The sequence below is a fragment of the Mytilus californianus genome, unplaced genomic scaffold (genome assembly GCF_021869535.1).
Source record: "Mytilus californianus isolate M0D057914Y unplaced genomic scaffold, xbMytCali1.0.p SCAF_11, whole genome shotgun sequence".
Lineage (NCBI taxonomy): Eukaryota > Metazoa > Mollusca > Bivalvia > Mytilida > Mytilidae > Mytilus > Mytilus californianus.
This window is the reverse complement of record NW_026262593.1, coordinates 69280681-69304184: the sequence shown is the minus strand read 5'-3', so window position 1 is coordinate 69304184 and position 23504 is coordinate 69280681. Positions and strand designations below refer to the sequence as shown.

The window sequence follows — 23504 nt, the reverse complement described above, 5'->3', positions numbered from 1 at the left end:
AAAAATTGCGGTTTTTATCCAACGCAATCATAGGTTTGAACGTTGTTTTCAATTTAGACTTGTTTATATTTTTTCGTTTGGGCTTGTATTATATTTGCCTTCGGGTTTATATGATCCGTTCATCCTATTTTGACTCCTCAAAATTCAAGAGTCTATCCTAAATTGAGGTTAATTGTATGGCTTTCCAAATACCGTTGTGATTCCTAACATCACTGAAGAGACATTAATTGTCGAAATCCGGATATGGTGTACAAAAACCTTTGCACCTTTTGTTTGCGGTATATCATCTTTTCCGCAAGTTAATTGTTTTCTGTTTAGTATTAAATTTATCTTTGAGATCCATTTATTACATCGGTGATCCGTTTATTTGGCAATCGCCAATGGCAGTCAGCAGGGTTTAAGAACATTTGTTGTTCGACCTGTTAGTCAAATGCGTTTTGTTAAAATATACTTTTTCACTTTTTTGGTCTTTTGGAAAATGTTGTTTGTGCTGTATTTATACCCCTCTAACAAGAAATTTGTTTTGCATGCACACGTATAAAAATTGCGGTTTTTATCCAACGCAATCATAGGTTTGAACGTTGTTTTCAATTTAGACTTGTTTATATTTTTTCGTTTGGGCTTGTATTATATTTGCCTTCGGGTTTATATGATCCGTTCATCCTATTTTGACTCCTCAAAATTCAAGAGTCTATCCTAAATTGAGGTAAATTGTATGGCTTTCCAAATACCGTTTCGATTCCTAACATCACTGAAGAGACATTAATTGTCGAAATCCGGATATGGTGTACAAAAACCTTTGCACCTTTTGTTTGCGGTATATCATCTTTTCCGCAAGTTTATTGTTTTCTGTTTAGTATTAAATTTATATTTGAGATCCATTTATTACATCGGTGATCCGTTTATTTGGCAATCGCCAATGGCAGTCAGCAGGGTTTAAGAACATTTGTTGTTCGACCTGTTAGTCAAATGCGTTTTATTAAAATATACTTTTTCACTTTTTTGGTCTTTTGGAAAATGTTGTTTGTTCTGTATTTATACCCCTCTAACAAGAAATTTGTTTTGCATGCACACGTATAAAAATTGCGGTTTTTATCCAACGCAATCATAGGTTTGAACGTTGTTTTCAATTTAGACTTGTTTATATTTTTTCGTTTGGGCTTGTATTATATTTGCCTTCGGGTTTATATGATCCGTTCATCCTATTTTGACTCCTCAAAATTCAAGAGTCTATCCTATATTGAGGTAAATTGTTTGGCTTTCCAAATACCGTTTCGATTCCTAACATCACTGAAGAGACATTAATTGTCGAAATCCGTATATGGTGTACAAAAACCTTTGCACCTTTTGTTTGCGGTATATCATCTTTTCCGCAAGTTTATTGTTTTCTGTTTAGTATTAAATTTATATTTGAGATCCATTTATTACATCGGTGATCCGTTTATTTGGCAATCGCCAATGGCAGTCAGCAGGGTTTAAGAACATTTGTTGTTCGACGGGTTGTAGCACAGTAAATAATGTATAGTGGCAAGTAGGATGGTGTACCATTCAGATCAGCTATGTTTTGTCCGTCGTAAAGGATTATAATGTCATTTACCATGCCGCCAAATCAAATAAAATTTTTATTATCTACGTCTAACAAATGTGAAACTTTAGGACAGACTTACCCTTGGTTATACAGGGCTAACACCATAATTTATATATAATACGTCTCAAATTGAGCCTAATAATGTTAGATCTGCAAATTTGCGTTAGCAAAATGTTGTTCTTCCCTTAGCGGGATTCGAACCCCTGCTTCTGTGACATAGTGGCAACACCGCCTACACTGTGTGTCCAGCGCCCTAGACCACTCGACCAACTAGGCAATATATATCATTCAGTAGAATCGCTACTTTACAAAAAAAAAATATACCCGGTATGAATTCTGAATAATATATTTTAAGTTTTATCCTGACCACTGTTCTTATAAGAACATATATAAAAACAACTGAAAAAATCAAAAGTAAGAATTAACCTTTCTAAACAGTAATATTTTTCCTTAAAGATATCTTTTTCAACTTTTTTGTAAAAGAGACAATATGAGCATCGATGGACATGACAACGAGATCTCATGAAACTTTGTGAAAAAGAAACAAACATCAAAGAAACACCCATTACAATTTCATGACCGTGACTTGGGAATCGATATTAAAAGTTAAAAGATTTCACAGTCTTAGGTCTGAATGCTTTTCTACTACCTACTTATTCTGCTTGGAAATATTACTGACACTAAAACATAATTAAATTTTAGACGTTCACCTTTTCAGTAAACGCCATTACTGGTGCTAGTCATATAACAAGCTGCTTTAAAATTCGTTTACTTCTGCAATTAACCCATGTACAAATGGTTAACAACAATTTCCGCTGTCATTGAAACTGATGTCTGCTAATGGAATATAATGTTTGAAATCGTGACGTCAGACTAGATCAAAACTATAATGTCATATCATTTCATCCGCTTTGAGATGTTTTAAAGATCTTTGGAAATAAAAAAGCTATTACATATCTAATGCCATGCTTTTAAAAAAAAGCTACTTTTTGTCCAATAACAAGCCTTTTAGAAAAGCTTCTAACGTTCTCATTTCAATCATTTCACAAATGCAGTTACAAGCTTTCTTTATTGCAAGCTTTTTAGCTATAACTTGTCCAATTACAATTTCTTTTGCAATTACCAAAGATGCAATGTTACCATTATTGCATTGCATTGTAACTAATATTTAAACCCTGCGTATGTTTTCTTCCTAAATTTTATACAATAGTTGGTCATGTTTAATGAATATCTAAAGCCCGAGGCGTACCCGAGTGTTTTAATATTTATAAAACATGACCAAGTATCGTCTGACGAATTTAGAACAAATTTACATCTTCGAGTGACGTAACAAAAGTATCCTTTCCCATTGTAATATTAAAACCTTAATATGAGACTACTTTTAAAAGTATTAACATGGTAAATAAAGGGGATGTAAATCATGTTTAATGGGCATTTCAACGAATTGAATGAAATAGCACTGAGATAAATTGTTAAAAACTTAGGTTTTTTCTGCTTCGGGTAAAATTGAATACTGATATATCTCAAAATCTTCCATTTAAAAAAAACCTCATAATATTCTTTAAATCAGCTTTCCGAAATTTGTATATTGTTTATGACAAAACTTAATCAATCAATATTAAAATTAAGAACGTTCCATGCAATATTCAAAACTCAACATAAAATGTTTGTATAATTCGATTGTCTTGTTTTCATTTATAATAATTAGGCAAACAACAGTACTCATGATTTTTTTCTTTTGCTCTTTTCCTTTGTGATTGTACACTTCATTTAGTGTAATTTTCAAGAGTTCACGTTCATTGTTAATTAATCTACAGTGAAAAGTCATTCACGTGTAGCAGGAACAACTCTGCTGGAGATTCGGGGATGCGGACCACAGCTTGTTCTAGTTTGTGAACTGATTTAAACGGAGACGATGGATGCCAAGTGCTATTTAAATATCTAAGTGAATGAAACCAAAAACTGTGAAACTATATATAATAATTATAATTTATTCAACAAGTACAACTTTTTTTAAAGAAATCCAAACGTAAAGAAATGGAGCATTCAATGACTTTAATATTACCCGTATTAAGTAGGCATGTGGCATATTCACTAACCTTAAAGGGGGATTTGGAAATGCACAGCTTTCCTAGGTTGGACTGAACTTTAGTCCTCAAACAATTCGACTTAACAATTCCAAACCGATTATATGAAATTTATAAGTTTTTCAAGGAAGGTTATAAATGATTTGCAACGATACAAATTCTAAACTTTAGAGTATAAATTAAAATCTTTAACCAATGAATTCAAAATACCAATATCTATTCAATTTAACAAATATGTACTAAATAAGCATCATGTAACTTATTTAATAAAGAAATATGAAATTTGGAGTTTAAACAAGGGAGATAATAATTATATAATAATACTGTATGCTACACACGTATAGGATTTTACAGTGCATGGAAAGTCATGTACTATGACAAATAGAAGGGGAAATACTGATTTTCCATTGGGCAAGAAGGGGTCAGAATATTAATAGTGATATGGATTGTACATTTCGTCTTCTTTCTGTAAGGTATGATGTATGCAAACAGTTTACCCAAATGTTGCAAAACACTTGTCCTACCTCCATGACAAATATGTTGTTGTCCCCGCAGATAAAGCCCCAAACAACATCGTTTTTGTGTGTAAATATCATTACATAAACTGCTTGATAAATGAATTAGGTATTGACAATTCACTTGGAAACTTAACATATACCCTAACGACACTTACCAAAGAGGAAATCCTGGATAATCATAGGTCTGTTCTATGTTCCTTTTGAATTTCAAACAAAGATGAAGAACTGGATCTTCCATCACTGTATTGGATACCTAAAATTGAAAATTGAAATGGGGAATGTGTCAAAGAGACAACAACCCGACCACAGAGCAGACAACAGCCGAAGGCCACCAACGGGTCTTCAATGCAGCGAAAACTCCCGCACCCGGATGCGTCCTTCAGCTGGTCCCTAAACAAATATGTATACTAGTTCAGTGATAATGGACGTCATACTAAACTCCAAATTATACACAAGAAACTAAAATTAAAAATGATACAAGACTAACAAAGGCCAGAGGCTCCTGACTTGTGACAGGCGCAAAAATGCTAAACTACATAAGTGTCCTTACAAACAACGGTATATTGCTGGGTCATCCAAGTGTTCCACGAAACCTCTTTCTAAATTATTAACATCTATTTTATCAGCAATCAAAGCCGGGCTTCAAAGTAATGTGAAACTGCCTATTCTAGAGGTGGCGTGAATCAGATGTGGATACTAAAAAATTCCAAAGATCTTTTAGAGTACATAGTATTAAAACATTTGACTTTTCTACACTTTACACAAGTATTCCCCATTAAAAACTAAAAGACAAATGGAAAGAGTTGGTATTACTTTGTTTCATTAAAAAGAATGGCGAACGTAGATACAAGTATCTTGTCTTGGGGAGGGATAAATCCTACTTTGTAAAGAATCACTCTGATTCAAACAAAACATTCTCTGAAACTGACATTATCAAGATGCTTGATTTCTTGATTGACAACATATTTGTTACGTTTGGAGGACGTGTTTTTCAACAGACTGTCGGAATTCCAATGGGAACCAATTGTGCCCCTCTTCTTGCCGACTTGTTTCTTTATTATTATGAGGCTGACTTCATACAGGGACAACCCCAAGGGTGACTGGGGTATAGAAGTATGGTCACCATTGGTCTTCCTCCGACCGGCAGTAAAACCCGTGCTAAAGTGGGGCGTCCGTTTGGCTGTGCGGGATGTACAAATTTGCAGCCACGTCCGGTCAGAATGGGGACGTTAAATCCGATGCCTCGTGTAAAGAGAGTGCCACGCTCTTTGCACGTTAAGAACCCTTGCAACAACTCTTTGAGGGGTCCGTAAGTGACCTGTTGCAAGGCTAAATTTCTGTTCCTATCCAATATACCCTCATTTCCCGTGGCAGTCTAAATTTCTCCGACCTTAATCCCTTAATCTATTACAGATCCTACCTATTGTATTTATTGTGAACTTGTTCTCGTCCTGAATATGCATGAAATATTTGCCACTGGACGTTAAGCAACCAACAATCAATCAATCATACAGGGACTTCTTAGGAAGAAAAATAAGAAGTTAGCAATATCCTTTAACTTTACGTTCCGCTATATAGATGATGTTCTCTCACTAAATAATACAAAATTTGGTGACTATGCTGAACGAATCTATCCCATCGAACTAGAGATAAAGGATACTACAGATACAGTTAAGTCTGCCTCATATCTTGACTTACATCTAGAAATTGACAATGAGGGTCGGTTGAAAACAAAACTTTACGACAAAAGAGATGATTTCAGCTTCCCAATTGTGAACTTTCCATTTCTATGTCGCAGCATTCCAGCAACGCCTGCATACGGAGTATATATCTCCCAATTAATACGATATTCCCGGGCTTGTATTTCCTATGATGATTTCCTTGATAGAGGATTGCTGCTCACAAGGAAGCTATTAAACCAAGAGTTCCAAATGGTGAAGTTGAAATCATCCCTTCGTAAATTTTACGGACGCCATCACGAGTTGGTTGACCGTTATGGAATAACCGTTTCACAGATGATATCGGATATGTTCCTTATGTCGTAACTACAATACCCTTCCCTTTTCACGAATGTGACCTACCGAATTAGACTATTTACCGGATTTGTAATAACATAAGCAACACGATGGGTGCCACATGTGGAGCAGGATCTGCTTACCCTTCCGGAGCACCTGAGATCACCCCCAGTTTTTGGTGGGGTTCGTGTTGCTTAGTCTTTAGTTTTCTATGTTATGTCATCTGTACTATTATTTGTCTGTTTGTCTTTTTATTTTTGGCCATGGCGTTGTCAGTTTATTTCGATCTATGAGTTTGACTGTCCCTCTGGTATCTTTCGTCCCTCTTTTACACCGTCGCCATCCTTGGCAGCAAATTTGTACACTAATGTAACACTGTAAAGAAAATACTTTGGTAACTGGCAAATCATGAATTATTATGAATCTACAGATGCCACACATTTTCATTCAACTCATTATAAATGACTGTTAACTTTAGTATCTTCTGTATAATTGTGTCTGTTGTAGCTTATATTGTTTTTAATTGATAGCATATATCACTATGTATTGACTTTTATTTTATTTTCTAAAGCGAATGCAAATGGAAGAAATGAAAGCAAATACAGTAGAACTGTGTCAAATTCACCCTGGAAATACAAGTGAATCAATTGAAATGATGTGTGTAGAAGTATTTAAAAAAATATGTAAGTTAACATTTTAGCTTAATTTTCATTTCTACAATTATGATTGTCTTGTTAATACTAGTAGCTGACCGGTTTGAAAATATATAATTTGATGAAGATTGAAAGGTCATACAGGTCTAGTCAACGAACTAAACCCAATACCCGGAATTTTCGTTAATTTTAATAGCAAAGTGACACTTTAAGCTCTCCGTACTTACCGATGATGAAAAATGTACGGGCAATCCCTTTGATATAATCTGAATAGATACCTGGCATGTGTATAAGCAAAATGTTATATCAAAAGACCACTTTCGAGTTATATTCCTGAGCCGGGAAAGTCCGTCAATTATGCGTGCCTTTATGACCATTTACCAGATAGATGGGACCGCCTGTATCCCTGCACTATTAAAGTTCATCAAGCGTCTTCGTGATCGTCATTATGCAGAATAAACTAGAAATAATGTTTGTTCCGTACTTAATCACAATTCCCTAATAACAGCAGTGCTGATTATCAATTATAAGAATTTAATTTGCCGAATGATTCGTGCAATAAAGCATCATATTTTTTCAATCGCTCGCTCAACATGGAAAGGAAGTAACGATGCCCCTTAACGCACGAATGATGTTCACCAAAACCAAAGTTTTTTGACGGAAATGCAACGAACTCGAAAGTGGTCTATTGAATGATCAGGAAGTTTCGCCATCATTCAAGCGGTCGCCGGTATTCTTTAGAAATATATTATGACAATCAAGCAGGCACTTTGAGCCCTTAATACACATCGAAGGTAAAAAGTGTCCATCCATAGTTTTTAGGAATATGAAATGTAGGGTTGTGGGCACAAAATATACCATCAGATACGAATATCAGTTCATATGTTCTTTATTCTTGTTAATTCACATTAAAGGATTAAGTGTAATACAAAAATAAACAAAAAATCAACACTTTACAATAACATAATACACACATTGACAACACAAACATATGAACATAAATGATCTCGAATCGTACTTTTAATAATACTTTCTTATAGTTCCTATGTGATTATTGATCAATTATTTAATGCAGACAACAAAATATTTGTCTTATACCAGGTCTATAAACTGTATGTATCCATATTAAACATTTCTATGTTTTCTCTTTTCACAATTTACGGTATCTCAAATGTCATAAATAAATGGTCAAAATACTCTTATTAAGTTTACTAAGAAACTTCTATTAAATACACATATTCTTTGACTCATTCATAACAAACATGCCGTATTGGTTGACCAGGGTATTCTAATACAGCTTCAAAAATGTATGACTTCAAAATCAGTTTCAACTACATTCGATAACAACAAAAATAAGGGCTGTTTCAACAAATGGAAGTTTTTAACGACCTTGACTGGCTATACAGCCCTTGCACGGTCGGCTAAAGGCTGTTTTCTACTGGGGACAATAATATATAAAAAATGCTTACATACATGAAAGTGTTGATTTCTAATAAGATAAGATAACCATCTTTGGTCGCAATATACCGGGTCCTTAATTGTGGTCATGTAAGAACACAATTATTTTATAAACTAACCACTGTAGACCTAAGTGGTTTCAAAAAATGTCAAAATTTTCCAAAAATATTTCAGACATTAGACATACTGTTTGTTAAAGTATATAGTTACTTAAATGTCAAACATATATCTACACAATTTCAAGTCTGTCTTATCAATGGTATGAATAATTATTAATGATTGTCAATATCAGCTTCTAGAATTAAACACAGTTTTGCAATTGATCTGTTCAATACAGTAAAAGCAGTTTTCACCTTCGCTATTCGTACTGTTCCAAATTTGTCCGTAATGACTTCCAAAACTCGTCTCATTGTCCATGAATTTTTGGGGTGTTTTCAACAATAAAAACAAGATCATCGACTTTGAGATTTCTTTCCTTCTTGTTCCATTTAGCTCTCTGATGTAATAAAGGTAGGTATTCTTTAGTCCATCGACTCCAGAATAAGTCTGATAAATATTGCACTTGGCACCACCTTCTTAGAACATAATTGTCAGATTTAACGAATGTCCCGGGAGGAGCACATTCGCCTGAACGAAGAAGCAGAAGATCATTTGGCGTTAAAACGTTCAAGTCATTCACACTATTGGATATTTCTGTGATATGACGACCATTTAATATATCTTCAACTTCACAAAAATATGTTTGCAAGTTTCGTCATCCAAACGCAACTTTTTTTCTTGCAAAGTGGAATACAAAACCTTTCTCATAGACCGAATGAGTCTCTCCCATTCTACACCAAAATTAGATGCAGCTAGAGGATTAAATTTTATGATTTTATGATCAAGTGCTTTTGTCTAAGTTCAGTCAAAATAGCATTTTTTCCTAAATGTCCGATAGATTTATGAATTCCTTGTATAATAAGATACGATATTCGGGATTGTTTTGGCTGTACTAATGGATGTTTCATCGTGTCAGTTAGATTTGATCTCGCTAATCTCCCACCAACTCATAGGATCCCTTCTTCATCAATAAATGGACCAAGCTTGAACAATGTTGACGTTTGCTTAACATCCAACTTATCTTTTAATCTCTGTACTTCATCATCGAAATGTTGGTTTTTAAAAAAACGAATGATAGTCTTTTCTTCGTCGTGTATATCCTGTACTTTTACAATACAAAGTTTTAACTAAGTGCTTCGATTCATTTAGTCGCTTACGTCGTGCTTGTGAAGGTAACTTATTCAAATTGTCCTTCGAAGAAATGACATCTACTTCATTCTCACTGACTAAGTCGTTATTTCTTCGGATTATTTGCTTAAAATTGCTTACGGCCTTCAACAACCAAGCTACGATTCTTTTCAGCTTGTCAAAGTCACAACAATCAGAAATCAAGGTTTCAAAACTGTAATATGTATTGTCTGCAATTGATACATTAACCACTCGTTTGACTTCCGAGTCATTATCTGGAATTTTCAAGTCCATAGATACTTGAGGCCATTCATCCTCTGGCAACCACAAATAATCTGGGCCCCTGATCCATTGATGATTTTGTTGGAATTTCGAAATTGTCATTTCACGATAAGCAAAGTTGGCTGGGTTTTGCTTCGTATTCACATAATTCCACTGTACATTATCGGTAGCCTCATGTATTAAAGCATGACGATTTGCAACAAACGTATGATAGCGCGATATTGTTATGCTATCGGTCCTAAAGAATACTTTATCGATTCTGTAATTTAATTCTCGCAAAATAACTTTGCTCAATCGCACTGCTCTTGCCGCAGCAGTTAATTCCATTCTAGGCACTTTGATTGTCTTCAGAGGTGCAACTCGTGATTTTCCGAGTACAAATGAGCAATGTATTCTCGCTGTATCATCAATTAAACGAAGATAGAAAACCATGCCGTAACCGATGTCACTGGCACCTGAGAAACAATGAATCTGTGATGATATTACTTTTTCGAAATTTGGCGACTTATAGCACCTGTCAATCTCACATTGTCTAACTCGTTCAGCTGATTTAACCAATTGTTTCAATTTGTTCTCATCATTCTCGTTAATTTCATCGTCCCAATCTACTTGTTGTTTGCATAAGTTTTGCAGTTTTGACCTTTCTATAAGTACAAAAAGGTGATGCGATTCCTAGCGGATCATACACAAAACTAACGACTGATAATATTCCTCGCTTAGTATGAGGATGATCGTTGGTATTTATTTGAAATCCTAATAGTCTCTTTCGATGTACCAAGATACTCCTAGCGCTCGTTCAACAGATGATTCGTTCTCAAAAATAAGCTAATTTTTGTCTTTTGCACGATTTTGATCTGGTATTGATTCTTTTACAGTTGAACGTTTGCTTACCCACTTTGTCAAATTAAAACCACCTTTGTTACAAAGCGATCTAACACCATCGACTAACGATATTGTTTTGTCGTCTGATTCAGTTGATACTAAACAATCGTCTACATAAATATAGTTCAATATCGTTTCTGCAGCTTGTGGATCGAATTGGTTTCCATATTCCTGTGCAGTTTGTCTCAACGCAAAATTACAAACACTTGGAGAAGATGTAGCTCCAAAAATATGAACTGTCATCCTGACTTCTGGCTCACTGTTAATGTTTGCGTTTGGCCTCCACAAAAATCGCAACAAGTTTCTATCTTGCAGTAGAACATTCACTTGGTAGAACATACTTTCTATAACACCTTGTAAAGCAACATTTTCAGAACAACGGAATCGTAAAAGTTATTAGCTAGGTCTGGTCCTTGCAATCATCTCGGTTTAACTCAGTTACTGGAACCTTTTCAGCATAACCTTTCGAATAAAGATTGTTCATGAAGGACACGTAGTCGTCCTTGAACTTCTGGTTCTTTATAATCTTGATTCTAAGTCCTTTAAGATGATTAAATCCCTGAGACACATTGTTCGGAAATTTAACCTCTTTGTTTCGAAATTGTAAAGCAAAAATAGTGTCCATCCTCGAATATAATAGACTAATTTACTTTTTTCAAAAAGTAGTTGTCTTCAATGGAGTTCTCTTTTTTGTCGTCAATAAGTAGTTCCGGAAATCCAAATTATTTTATAGATTTTCTCACAAGATAGTCAAGGTTATTATGACCCTGTACTTCGTAGATTGCTGTAAGCTGTGCACGATTCACCACATCATTCGTTTTTGTATTTGTTTCAATTCTAATTAAGTTCCATATTATCCAACCTAATCTACTCCTTGTTGCATGAGGAGAACCTGCTGGTCCAGTAGCAATGTCATATGGCGTGTATGTATCATGTACATTATTACAAATCATCAAGCCGATAGTACCACTAATATCAGGGAGTGCTATGTTGTTCAGGTGAGGCCACTTTACAAGTTCTGCATTTGTAGGAATATGCGTTTTGGAAACTGGCATTTTATCCTTAGTATACACATTAGGTAAGTTTATAACAGAGTTCAATTCGAGGCCTTTTATAGCTGACTATGCGGTATGGGGTTTGCTCATTGTTGAAGGCCGTACGATGACCTATAGTTGTTTACTTCTATGTCATTTGGTCTCTAGTTGAGATGTGTCTCATTGGCAATTATACCACATCTTCTTATTTTTATAGTTTATATTCAATGCATATGTATACATCTTATGAGGAGTGCCCATAGTATTCATTGAAATTTCCATCTTTTTTCAATTACCACCTAACTGGTGAATAATCTAATCTCTTCAGTGCAAAGAGATATACTACTTCCGGTGTCGAAAAACGCATATGTTTTAACAGCATGCGATCTGTTTGTCAGTTTCACTTTAACAGGAACAATAGCCATTGCACAGGAAGTATATGAGTCACCGGCCCCTAATTGATTAACAATATCTGAGATATGACACGCACTAGGACTTTCCCGATCTAAAGACTGATTCGCCGTGTTCTCCTTATTGTCACATACTGATTCGTCATGCAAAATTGATGGGTGTCTTCTATGATATACAGAACATGTTAATCTGTACTTACAATCTCTTGTCGTGTGTCTTTTTTTCAAACATCCGAAACACAGTGCTTGACTTTTCATATGATTGTATTTGTCTTGAGTAGGTAACTTAAGGTAGATTCATGGTATACCGCCATCTTGGATTGTACAATATCAGTACAAAATTGGTCTAGTTATTTGCCCAAATCTGCAAATTTGGAGACAGATTTGCAATATAATGGTTAGATTGTTTAATTATATAAAGAAAACTTTGTGATTTATTGTATTATCCAAAATATTTAAACAAATATCATATTTTGTGTTTTTAGAATCATTTTTTTCAAATAAGCCATTTAAGGGGAAGTAACTCTTTTAGTAAAAAATATATACTGGACTGATAGGGAAATTTTTAATTTTTACTTGTAGCTAGAAAACAAGTTCGGTGACACCATTTTTTCTTTTTATTTTCTTAAAACATATTATAAAACCTATCTTCTTACAATTTATTTCAAAATTCTATCTCATAGAATTTTTTTTATGCATACAAATGTGTTTTTTTCATGAACAATCTAACCAAATTTAGGCAATTTTCAATGACTCATAGCTTGGAAAATAGCACGGTGACCCATACTTTTTATTATATTTTTGAAAAAAGCATAGTAAAATCTTCCTTTTGGCAAAGTATAAGAAAATTCTATCTCAAAAAGTATATACTTATGATCTACCTTAAATGAGGTACATGTACAATGTTCCAACTTATGTTACTTAGATTTTGCAGTATGAACATTCACTAGTGTAATGTGGTCCTCTTACTTCTCGATTTAAATCGGTTGCAAATGCATTGTTTCCCGTTCGAAAGTTTCGTTTCGAGTTTTCATTTTTCACAGGTTCAGTTTTGACTACCATATGTTAAGTCATTTACTTTCTAATTAGTTTCGTCCTTTATAAACTTAACGAAATTGCCAAATTGAACTGTCTCTTTGTTTGTTTTTATTCTTAGAACAACACTTCTCCACCTATCATTAAGATGAAACGGAAATTTACACATGAGTGGTTTTATATTTTCTGAGTACTCTAGGATACGCAAAGCGCTAATACTATGTGCTGCATTTTCACACTCTATTAGAAAAGCGAAAACTCATCCAAACCTTTCGAATCACCTGCTTTCAGTATTGGCCAATCAAGTGCTTTCTCAATGAAGGCATTAGCTATAACTTCACTGTTGCCATACCTTTCTTCAAGTTGCTCCGTCGCTGCTCGATAAGCATATTCACCACTTAAATGACTTAAACCTGACACTACTCTATGTACTTCTCCAAAAGTAAACTGTTCCGAAACAGTTCATCTTCTCGTCTTCAGTATCACTGTTTTGTACTAATTTAACTGTTAATTGTCGCGCAAATTTTCTATACTCCAATGGGTCGCCTGAGAACTTTTTTATTTCTGGCATAGGTTTTCTCGGATTTTTTACAGTAATGGCTTCTGAATTATTGTTCTGATCTGTTGGTTTAGAACCTTATCTATTTGTTGTAGTTGTGGTTTGTTCTTTCTTCACTGTAACTAGACTATGGCAATTAGAAGAACTAACAGGTGTTGTACCGATATTTGTAGTCCGTTTATTTGTTGACTTTTCCACTCTCCACTTTTGGCTCGAAATGCGGTGCATGCGGATTTAACTTTACTTCGACAACTTTATCTTATCTTTGTCTTACTATGCATGTTATGTGTCTCTGATTTCACATATTCTAACTGTTCATACTTATTTAAGAGAGTTTTTTAACAATCTTGTCTTAACATTTGCTACAGCAATACCTACCTACCTATCCTCTTCGCTCCTGGCGGAGCATAAGGTCGCCACAAGATTTCGCCATCCAACTCTGTCTTTAGCCTTTGTTTCGGCTTCTCCCCAGGTCATGTCAAGTTCCTTCAGTTCTGCTTCAATCGTTCGACGCCAGGTGGTTTTGGGTCTTCCTTTTGGTCTCTTCCCCTGGGGCGTCCATCTAAGAGCTATCCTGGTGATATTGGATACAGGCATCCTGAGAACATGCCCCAGCCATCTGAAGCGCCTCTGTCGAATTTCTTTCGGAATACATGAGGACTTAGTCATTTCAAGGAGATGTTCATTTGATATACGGTTTGGCCAGAAGATTTTGCAGATTCGCCTCAGACAATTGTGGTGGAAACTTGAGAGCGATCTCATATCTGTTTTCGTTACTCTCCAGCATTCACTTCCATACAGAAGGACAGATTTAACAGCAATGCCTGTTGATAAATCTAATTCTTCTTCATCCATCTTAATATTAATTTTTGCCAATTCTAATTGTCTCTTCTTTTTTAAAGCTTCCCTATTTAATTCTAATTCAACTTTTTGTTGCTCTTCAGCCAGCTTCTTTGAAGAAATGTCACCTAATAAGGAGGAACGACTGCTATGTACGCTATTCTGTCACTATGAGTTGATACAGAACCTTGACGGCTAGTATAATTGCCACTTCTATGTCGAGTACTCGTCTGGCTCTGAGTATCAGAAAAGTGTTTTTCAATCGTCCTTGAAATCACATAAAAATGCTCCTCTGTCTTAATAAATATAAATGAACTCTTCCTTCTCCTGTTCCAGTATTCTTGCCATAAAGTTCTGATGTTGCTCCAAATAATGTTCATATTTATCCATCCATAGTGAAAATTTACCCCTTATGACTTCTTGATATAAATGACAAAATGTTTTCACAGTCTCTTTATAGCCTCAAACATATCATCAATTGTTTTCTTTTCGTATGATTTACCCTTTTCTGTAAAAGTTCTTTTTCTTGCTGTGTTTTCTATTTCTGCAGACGCTGTGTCTATAGCTTCCTCCATTTCTATCTTTTCTTCACCAAGTTCACTAGCTTATTTACCCATATCTTAAAGTCAATCCGTCAATGTAATGAAGGGTTTTGGGCACACGATATACCATCAGATACAAATATCAGTTCATATGTTTTTTTATCCTTGTTAATAGACATGAAAGAATTGAGTGTAATACAAAAATCAACAAAAAATCAACACTTTATAATAACATAATACACACACTGACAGCAAAAACATATGAACAAAAATGATCTCGAATCGTTCTTTTAATGATACTTTCTTATAGTTTCTATGTGATTATTGATCAATTATTTAACACAGACAACAAAATATTTGTCTAATACCAGACTATATATGTATCCATATTAAACATTTCTATTTTGTTCTCTTTTCACAATTTACGGTATCTCAAATGTCATAAATAAATGGTCAAAATACTCTTATTGTAGTTTACTAAGAAACTTCTATTCAATACACATATTCTTTGACTCATATATAACAAACATACCGTATTGGTTGACCATAGTATTCTAATATAGCTTCAAAAACGTATGACTTCAAAATTAGCTTCAACCACATTCGATAACAACAAAAAATAAGGGCTTTTTTCTGCTGGTAACAATGATATCTATAAACAAGTTGCTTTTTAAAAAAAAAAAGACAAGATGTGAACCTTAGAACTTTTTTATTCTAATTATTTATTCAACTGAATAAGAAATTATATATCAGTGTTTGCATGGTCATGTGTGTTGAAGATAATATTTTCCTTTTATTTTAAATCATTACAATTTTGGCATGTTGAGAGAAGTGTTAAATATAAAGCAACAGGACATTTTAAGAAAAAAATGGTGGGTTGAACCTGGTTTTGTGGCTAGCCAAACCTCCCGATACAAACACATTATAGGAGCGCCCATGGGTGGTATATTTTCACCAACATGCACAGATCTGCATCTGTCTGTCCTATTCATTAAAATCTTGGATAAGTTCCAATGGAGAGAAAACATCAAATTACACTGTCAATGGGGATGACGGTTTTATGGTCTTCACAGGCAAATTAGAGCAAGTTGAAGATTTCTTTAACCTAGCAAACGAAACTGACCATCTACTTTAGTTCTAATATGAGGTGTCGACATCTAGTATGACCTATTTAGAGGGTGGTAAAGGGTTATTTTCGTGCAACGTTTTCGGCCTTTTTATTTCACGTGATTTCGTGTTTCGACGTTTTATTTCTCGGTTTCTCGTGTTTGGTTCGACGTGCGTGCTTCGTGTTTTCCCTTAATTATTTTCCGTGTTTAATGTCGGTACTCTTATTTTCTCGTGCTTGTCCCGCATTTGATTAAAAGGTAAACCGGGACTAATTCAAAGTCAGCCCCGATATTGTTTTAAATTATAAACTAATTAACTGGTCCCAAGTTATTTATTAATAGCCTATTGTATTACTATGATAAATCGTATGCAACTAGAGGACGCTAAAAAGTGACCACATGCAGGGTCGCCATGTCAATTTATAATGACTTCATGATCTCCAAGAATGACTGAGTAATAACTTTTGGTACTTTTTTCCTAAATATTTACGATTTTATTCCTTGGCTTCGTTTTTCCAGAGTGTTTTTTTCCGTGCAACGTTTTTGCGATTTGTTATTTCAAGTGTTTCCGTGTTCAGACCTCCCCTCCTTTTTTTACCACCCTCTATTTAGATACCGAAGTGTACAAAGGTGATCGATTCCATAATAATGGAAATCTTGATGTTAAATCACGTATATTAAAAACACAGAAACGTATCAATATTTACCAATCACTAGTGCACATCCAAAACACACATACATTTAAGAGTATTAACCTACAGTGTGTGAATAATATAAGAAATAAAAGTGACATCAATAAATTAAATAAACATTTAATTAGCTTACAAGATAACTTAATTGATAGCGAATACTGTAAAAAGGAAACAGTAAAGGTTGTAAAAAATGTATATTAACGAATAGTCTTTTAATATTTTACTTGTTTTATTTTCATTTGAAACAGATTTTTTTATCTGATTTGTCAAAATGACAAGTATGCATAATGATTTTATTGTTACAAATCAAATCCCAAAGCCCACTATAACTCATTATGTAGAAGCCACAGCACTATTTTAAAATATCTCTCTGTGAATATCTAGACACAGATGTTTGATACCATGTGCATAGGTCGTTATACTTAAATCTTTACCATTTATCTTTCACTTGTTTATCAAAGGGTACAACTGTCAACTTTGCTCAAGTCAGTAAACCATTGCAATGCATAAAATGTAGCTTTACAATAAATATACATGTTTGAAAAGGATCTATAAATTGTTTATTATCATATATCAGATAAGTGAATTAGCGATCTGTGAAAATTCTTTATTGTCATGTTTTAAATATCTTAGATACCCCGTATGGAGGTGCTCTTAATTGCAGGAAGCTAATACAGATAAGATGAATAGGTGTTCCGAATGAACAATAATTTAGCTTCCGAATATTCCTCCATAGACTATATTTCTAACTAATTTATATGCGTGAACCCTCAGGGGTTCACGCAAAAAAAAAAAGCTTACATACATGAAAGTGTTGATTTCAAATAAGATCAGATAACCATCTTTGGTCTTAACATGAAATGTTAGGAAGGTCTTTCCAATGCCCTGGTTCCTTTACCTTAGAATCTCGTTGATTTTTAATTGCAGAGTGACATTTAAAACCCACGGTCAATAGTTTCCGGACAATTTTTTTGTGAATAGAATACGTATACATTTTACCTTGACTAAGTGTGAACAAGTTGTATAAAGATTGAAAGATCAGACTGTTCACTGTGTATATAGCAAGGCATATTAAACCCGGCATGACCTGATTGATTATATAGGTCATACACACTAATGAAAAAAAAATATTACGACGACGTAAAAAATATATGTATTGTACATTTTACTCTCCAGTATCTAACGTTTTAGCATTTCACTAGCATGATCAAAGCAGACATTTGGCGATTTTGGTATTGTCTGTGAATCTGGAATTATTCATTTGTTTGAACTTCCATAAGTTAATGTTCATATGCGATTTCATTTGCAATAAGTTCTTCTGTAACATTGTTTCGAATAATTACAGAAACCCTTAATACAGCTGTTGATAAAATCCTCATAAATGCATTTGGAAGTGACGGTGTAACCCAGCTATTTGAACCACAGGACACGCCAACTACAGAAGAAGGTATGAAAATATAAAAACTACATAAGAGTTTGAATTTCCTTTGCATTTAATTGAGGGCACTATAACAAGAATAACAATCGATAATCATTAGCCCCGTTATGTTTCACTAACATAAAGCTTCATAATATGTTTTAATGACAAAGTAAGTGAATTATAGATATTGTTTGAGATCTACATGCCCTTGATGCAGCTTGTATTTGTAAGGATAATGTAGAATTGAATTTTATGTCGCAATAGACTCTGTAGTTAATAAGTGACTGTTGTTGTATACCATAAATACTCATAATTAAGCATTTGAATAATAGAAAACAACAAAAGTTTCAGAATCAATCTTTAACCTACTCTTTGCTTTCTCCTTGCAATCAATGCATTGTTCTTAGAAAGTAGCAAAAACGTGTAACCATTTTTTATTTCAGATCAAAAGGCTGTTCCTATTCTTTTCCAGTTAGAGGTACCAACATCGTGGAACACCAGAAAAATAATGAAAGCAGCCGAACAAATACGTTTGAGTGGCAATAGTGATACTGGGTTAAAAATCAAGGCTGTTTCTAGTGATGATCTATACATATTTGCAGAAATAGCGAAAAAAGTTTTACTGGAGTCAGAGAAGTTAAGCACAGAAATCAACCAATTAATGACCAATATATTGACCAAAGCCAAGGTTAAAACCGCTGAAAGGGAAAACGTGAACATCAATTTGAGAATTCCAAAATCCAAAGGTACACGGTTTACCAACTACATCTTACTTTTCTCACAATTTGGTTTGCAGTATATTGTTGTTCAAATATGAATAAAGTAAATGTGGGATATAAGCCTCATTGGCACTCATACCACATCTTCTTATTTCTACTGACATCGTATTCCTTAGACAAATAAACCAAAAATATATATCAAACAATCGATCTACCAAATAGACTTAAAAAAACACTTAAAGCCCGGTGAGAGTCTATACTTCATATCAATCAGGGCACTTTTCAAACTAAATACAGTGCATAAGAAGAATTTTATCAGTTTCAAACTGCTGCAATATTATAGCAAATTAACGGTATTAGGCCTTGAAAATGGTACTGGAGGTACTAACATGGATTTTAGTTGGTGTAGAATCAACAAAGAAAACTATGAGACGATCACTGGTAAACTTTTGAAAAAATATTGAAAAAAATGAATGCCTCCAGAGTTTCAGAGAAGTCTTTATTCGTTTATATAAACATTATAAAGCGCTACAAGTACATGCAGAATAAAATATAGTATGTTTTTTCTGGACATGAATATTTTAAGTATAGAAACCATATTTTGGTATAAAACACAGTATGTAATCTCGACGGGAACAATGTATAAGTCGGTCCTTGCTGTGAAAAGACTCTGGTCCATTGTTGGTTCGATCAGTGCTTTCATTTTGGAACAGCTGTCCACATTCCTGGTGGCATTATATACTCACTGCTGATATTATTTCATCTAAGTATATGGCGATAGTTTGCGCCTTTCATTTTTTGTATCATCTGACTTTATATCATCTACAAAACTGTTCTCAACTGTCTCCGTTGGAAAAAACGATAATCTTAAATCCCGGTCGTGTTTATATCTTACTCTGTTTTAATTGGTTTTTTATTAGAAAATATAATTAATTCGTGCAAACGTAGTAACTTTATCAACAGGTAAAATTCATGCAAACGTAATGCGTTTTATCGCGCGAACGTAAAGGGCCAGGTTTTGTGTCCAATTCAATTTAATCTTACAGAATTTTTGTTTGATCAAAAATAGAACAGGGAGAGATACCAATGTTTATCAATTGAAGAAATGTTAAAATGTTATTTAAAAATACGGAGAAGTGGTATGATTGTCAATGAGACAAATATCCACCAAAGTTCAAATGAAGTGGATGTAAGCAATTATAGTCAACCGTACGGCCTTCAACAATGAGAAAAACCAATACAGCATAGTCGTCTATTAAAGGCCCTGACATGAAAATACGAAACAATTCAATTGAGAAAACTAACGGCCTATTTCGTCACAGAATAATTTACGAAAATCAAATGTAACAGACATGAACCAACGACAAACTCCTAACTTTTTACAGGCACTTAAAGAATGTGGCCGGGTTGAACATGTTTAAAGGCACCAACCCTCCCCGTACCTTGAACAGTGGTGTAACAGTACAACATAAGCACAACCAATAAAAATCAGTTGAAAAGGGCTTACCTCATCAGATCGATACAAAGCAGAAAAACGTCTAACAAAACCTCAGAGCGAACAAAAAATAAAAAAGTACAGATCCGAGAGTATTCGCAGTTACTTACAGCTAGATCAAACCCAATAACAACTAATAAATAAATCATGTACTTAAGACTAAAATATCAATCAGTACACATCCAATATCCAATGGATTTAGAAAAAAAATATGACCTCGTACAATGCCAAAGTAAAGGTATCGACAGCTAGATTGTAGAACCGTGAATGTGCATATGTGTATAACCATAATATATAGTATGGTCTTAATTTACTGATAACAAAATCAATATTTATACCAATAAAAACAATTCAAAGATCTAATTGCAGTGTTACATTGGTAAACTTTAAGAATAAGTATTTAAGTAAATTTACCCGGATCGTTTCTAATTTTCCGGGGCTCGGTAAACAACATCACCGTAAAAAATTAGGATGTGCTATTCTGTTTGACATAAGTTTTCTACAGGTACAGCCCAACTTGCAAACCAATCTTTGTATCTATGGAAGACTTTACTAAAGGTTTTATGTAATTTGTGGTAACGAAATCCCTGATTTAGTAATTTACCAGTAATACATAGATTACGTTCATTGAAATCGAAACCGTCATCATAGACACGGGCATAGCGAACGAGTTGGGATATATAAACACTGTAAGACGGTGCCAAAGGAACATCATCGTCCAAAAATTGAAAATTAACAATAGAGTAAGAAAAATCGTCCCTCTTGTCGTAAACTTTTGTGTAGAGTTTCTCGTGTAATACTGAAATATCTAATTATTGGAAAAGACAGTTATTGCTGTTAATATTTGATTTATTTAAAGTAAGTTCCTTTGGATAAATGTTGGCGGTATATTTAGAGAATTCTTGATTATTTAACGCAAAAATATCATCAAGATAACGGTAAGTGTTGTTGAATTTATCAATTAAATGGAATTTAGACAGGGTTTTACTGAGTTTGGCCATAAACTTGATTCATAACAGTACAGGAATAAGTTTGCTATTAAAGGGGCACAATTGGTGCCCATAGGAATATCTGCAACCTGTTCATAAACTTTATTGCCGAAACGTACATAAATCTTGCCAAGTAGAAAATTTACAGCTTTAATCATCTCATCACACATCCAGTAAGTATATCTTACATATTTATCTTTCTCTTTATAGAAAAGGGTTTTATATGAGCTGCAGCAAATACATTTGCAATCAATTTTTTCAAAAGACAATTTAAATAAATAGGAAAACTTTTGTTTGATAATATTGTGTGGAAGTGTAATATAAAGAAGTCAAAACTGTCAACCGAATCAAAAGTACCATCAAAAGCACGTAAGCTATCTGAAACATCCAAGGAATTTTTTACACTTCAAAAATAGTTAATTCCATTATTTTCATATGTTTTATTACGAAAGTTAATGATATAATTTTTAAAATTTCTTGTAGATTTGTATGTACCTACCAGTGTAAAGATAGAACTGAAAAAGTGTATTCCATTAAACACTGAAGGTCTTTTAAGAAATTGCATTTTAGCTGGTAACAATATTGTTGTTACCGAAATTGGCAAAGGATTGCGAATCTGTAAAATAGATGGAACGTTCGACAGAACTATCAAACTCGAAAAAGTGCGTTATGTAAATCGGCTGTTTCTCATAGATTGTAATACAATAGCTGTTTCATACCGTCTTCGTTCTGTAGATGTTTTAGATCTTAGCACAGGACTTGTGAAAAACACAACAGAACTGAATATAAGTAATACAGACTATGAAATCGCTTATGAAGATGGATTAATGTATGTTGTTGAATATGGTGATAAATTTACCTCAGATTCAAACGAAAAAGAAAAAAAGGTTATTGTAATGAATTTGTCAGGGAAAGTAATTCGAAATATCTTTGTTTCGTCAAATCGATGGGGTAATACATCTGTTTCAACTGATTCAAATAGACTTTTCAGCATTTCAAAAAATAATTTAGTATATTGTTATGATTTAAAAGGAATTTTGAAATGGAAATTTCAACCTGACAAACCGTGCTATATTGAATCCATAGCAACATATGAAGATGGTCAATTATTTGTAGTCATAAAAGGCAGCATTTTGTTATTGTCATCAGATGGAAAATCGCTTGACGTCGTATTGACTTTGGAACATTCAAAACATAAAAGTGATCTTTATTACGACAAGGCTCTTAAGCTGCTTGTGTATTATGATACAAATAATGTATTTCTTTATCAGGTTAAACATTGACATTTTCTGTAGGTATAATTTATAAACTTGAATTACAGTTATGAGAATCAAGGAATTCCTTGTGAGAATGTATCTTTTGTCCTTCACTTTTTTTTCTTGTCTCCTGCTTTTTGTATTTTGCACTAAATTAACTTTGAAATTGCAAAGTTATTTTACTTTATAAATAACTATTTCGAATGTAGATATGAGTATTTTTGTATTGCTTCAAAAGGGACGTTGTTATTTGTCTTTATGTAAATATTTAACTTTTATTGGTATTCAAACTTGAAATATGGTAAAAATATATAAACATGTTTCAACACTGACTATCAACATATTTTGGAAATCGGCAAAGTAATCATTTATCCATCTTTTCTATTTAAGAGAAATAAAAGTTTAATATTTGTTTACACAATTTCTTTCTATTAAAGATACATACAATTTTACCTGATATAAAAATAACCAAATGTGGTATGATTGCCAATGAGACAACTCTGATGTATTTTTTGCGTTATTCTTAATCTTGATTAATGTGCAATAAATGAAATTATATCTTGCCAAAATTTACAGCCAAATTTGATATGACAGCAATATGGCAAAATATAAATATAAATATATAAATTCATTTATTGCACTATCACTAAAACAATTTTGTTCTTTTTTAATATTAAAAAAATAGGTTTTTTTG

At 33.6% G+C, this 23504-nt stretch overlaps 1 protein-coding gene across 2 annotated transcripts in view; it reads left to right on the top strand.

The window, feature by feature from the left end:
• Positions 1 to 23222, top strand: part of LOC127720597 (uncharacterized) — a 41221-nt gene extending 17999 nt beyond the window's left edge. For both annotated transcript variants that reach the window (XM_052227265.1, XM_052227266.1), the window contains exons 3-6: positions 6780 to 6891; positions 18277 to 18378; positions 18795 to 19097; positions 22038 to 23222. In XM_052227265.1, the coding sequence (XP_052083225.1) occupies positions 18860 to 19097; positions 22038 to 22837 (1038 nt within the window). In that variant the 5' untranslated portion in view covers positions 6780 to 6891; positions 18277 to 18378; positions 18795 to 18859 and the 3' untranslated portion in view covers positions 22838 to 23222. The remainder of the gene's footprint in view (positions 1 to 6779; positions 6892 to 18276; positions 18379 to 18794; positions 19098 to 22037) is intronic.
• Positions 23223 to 23504: the final 282 nt, after the last annotated feature.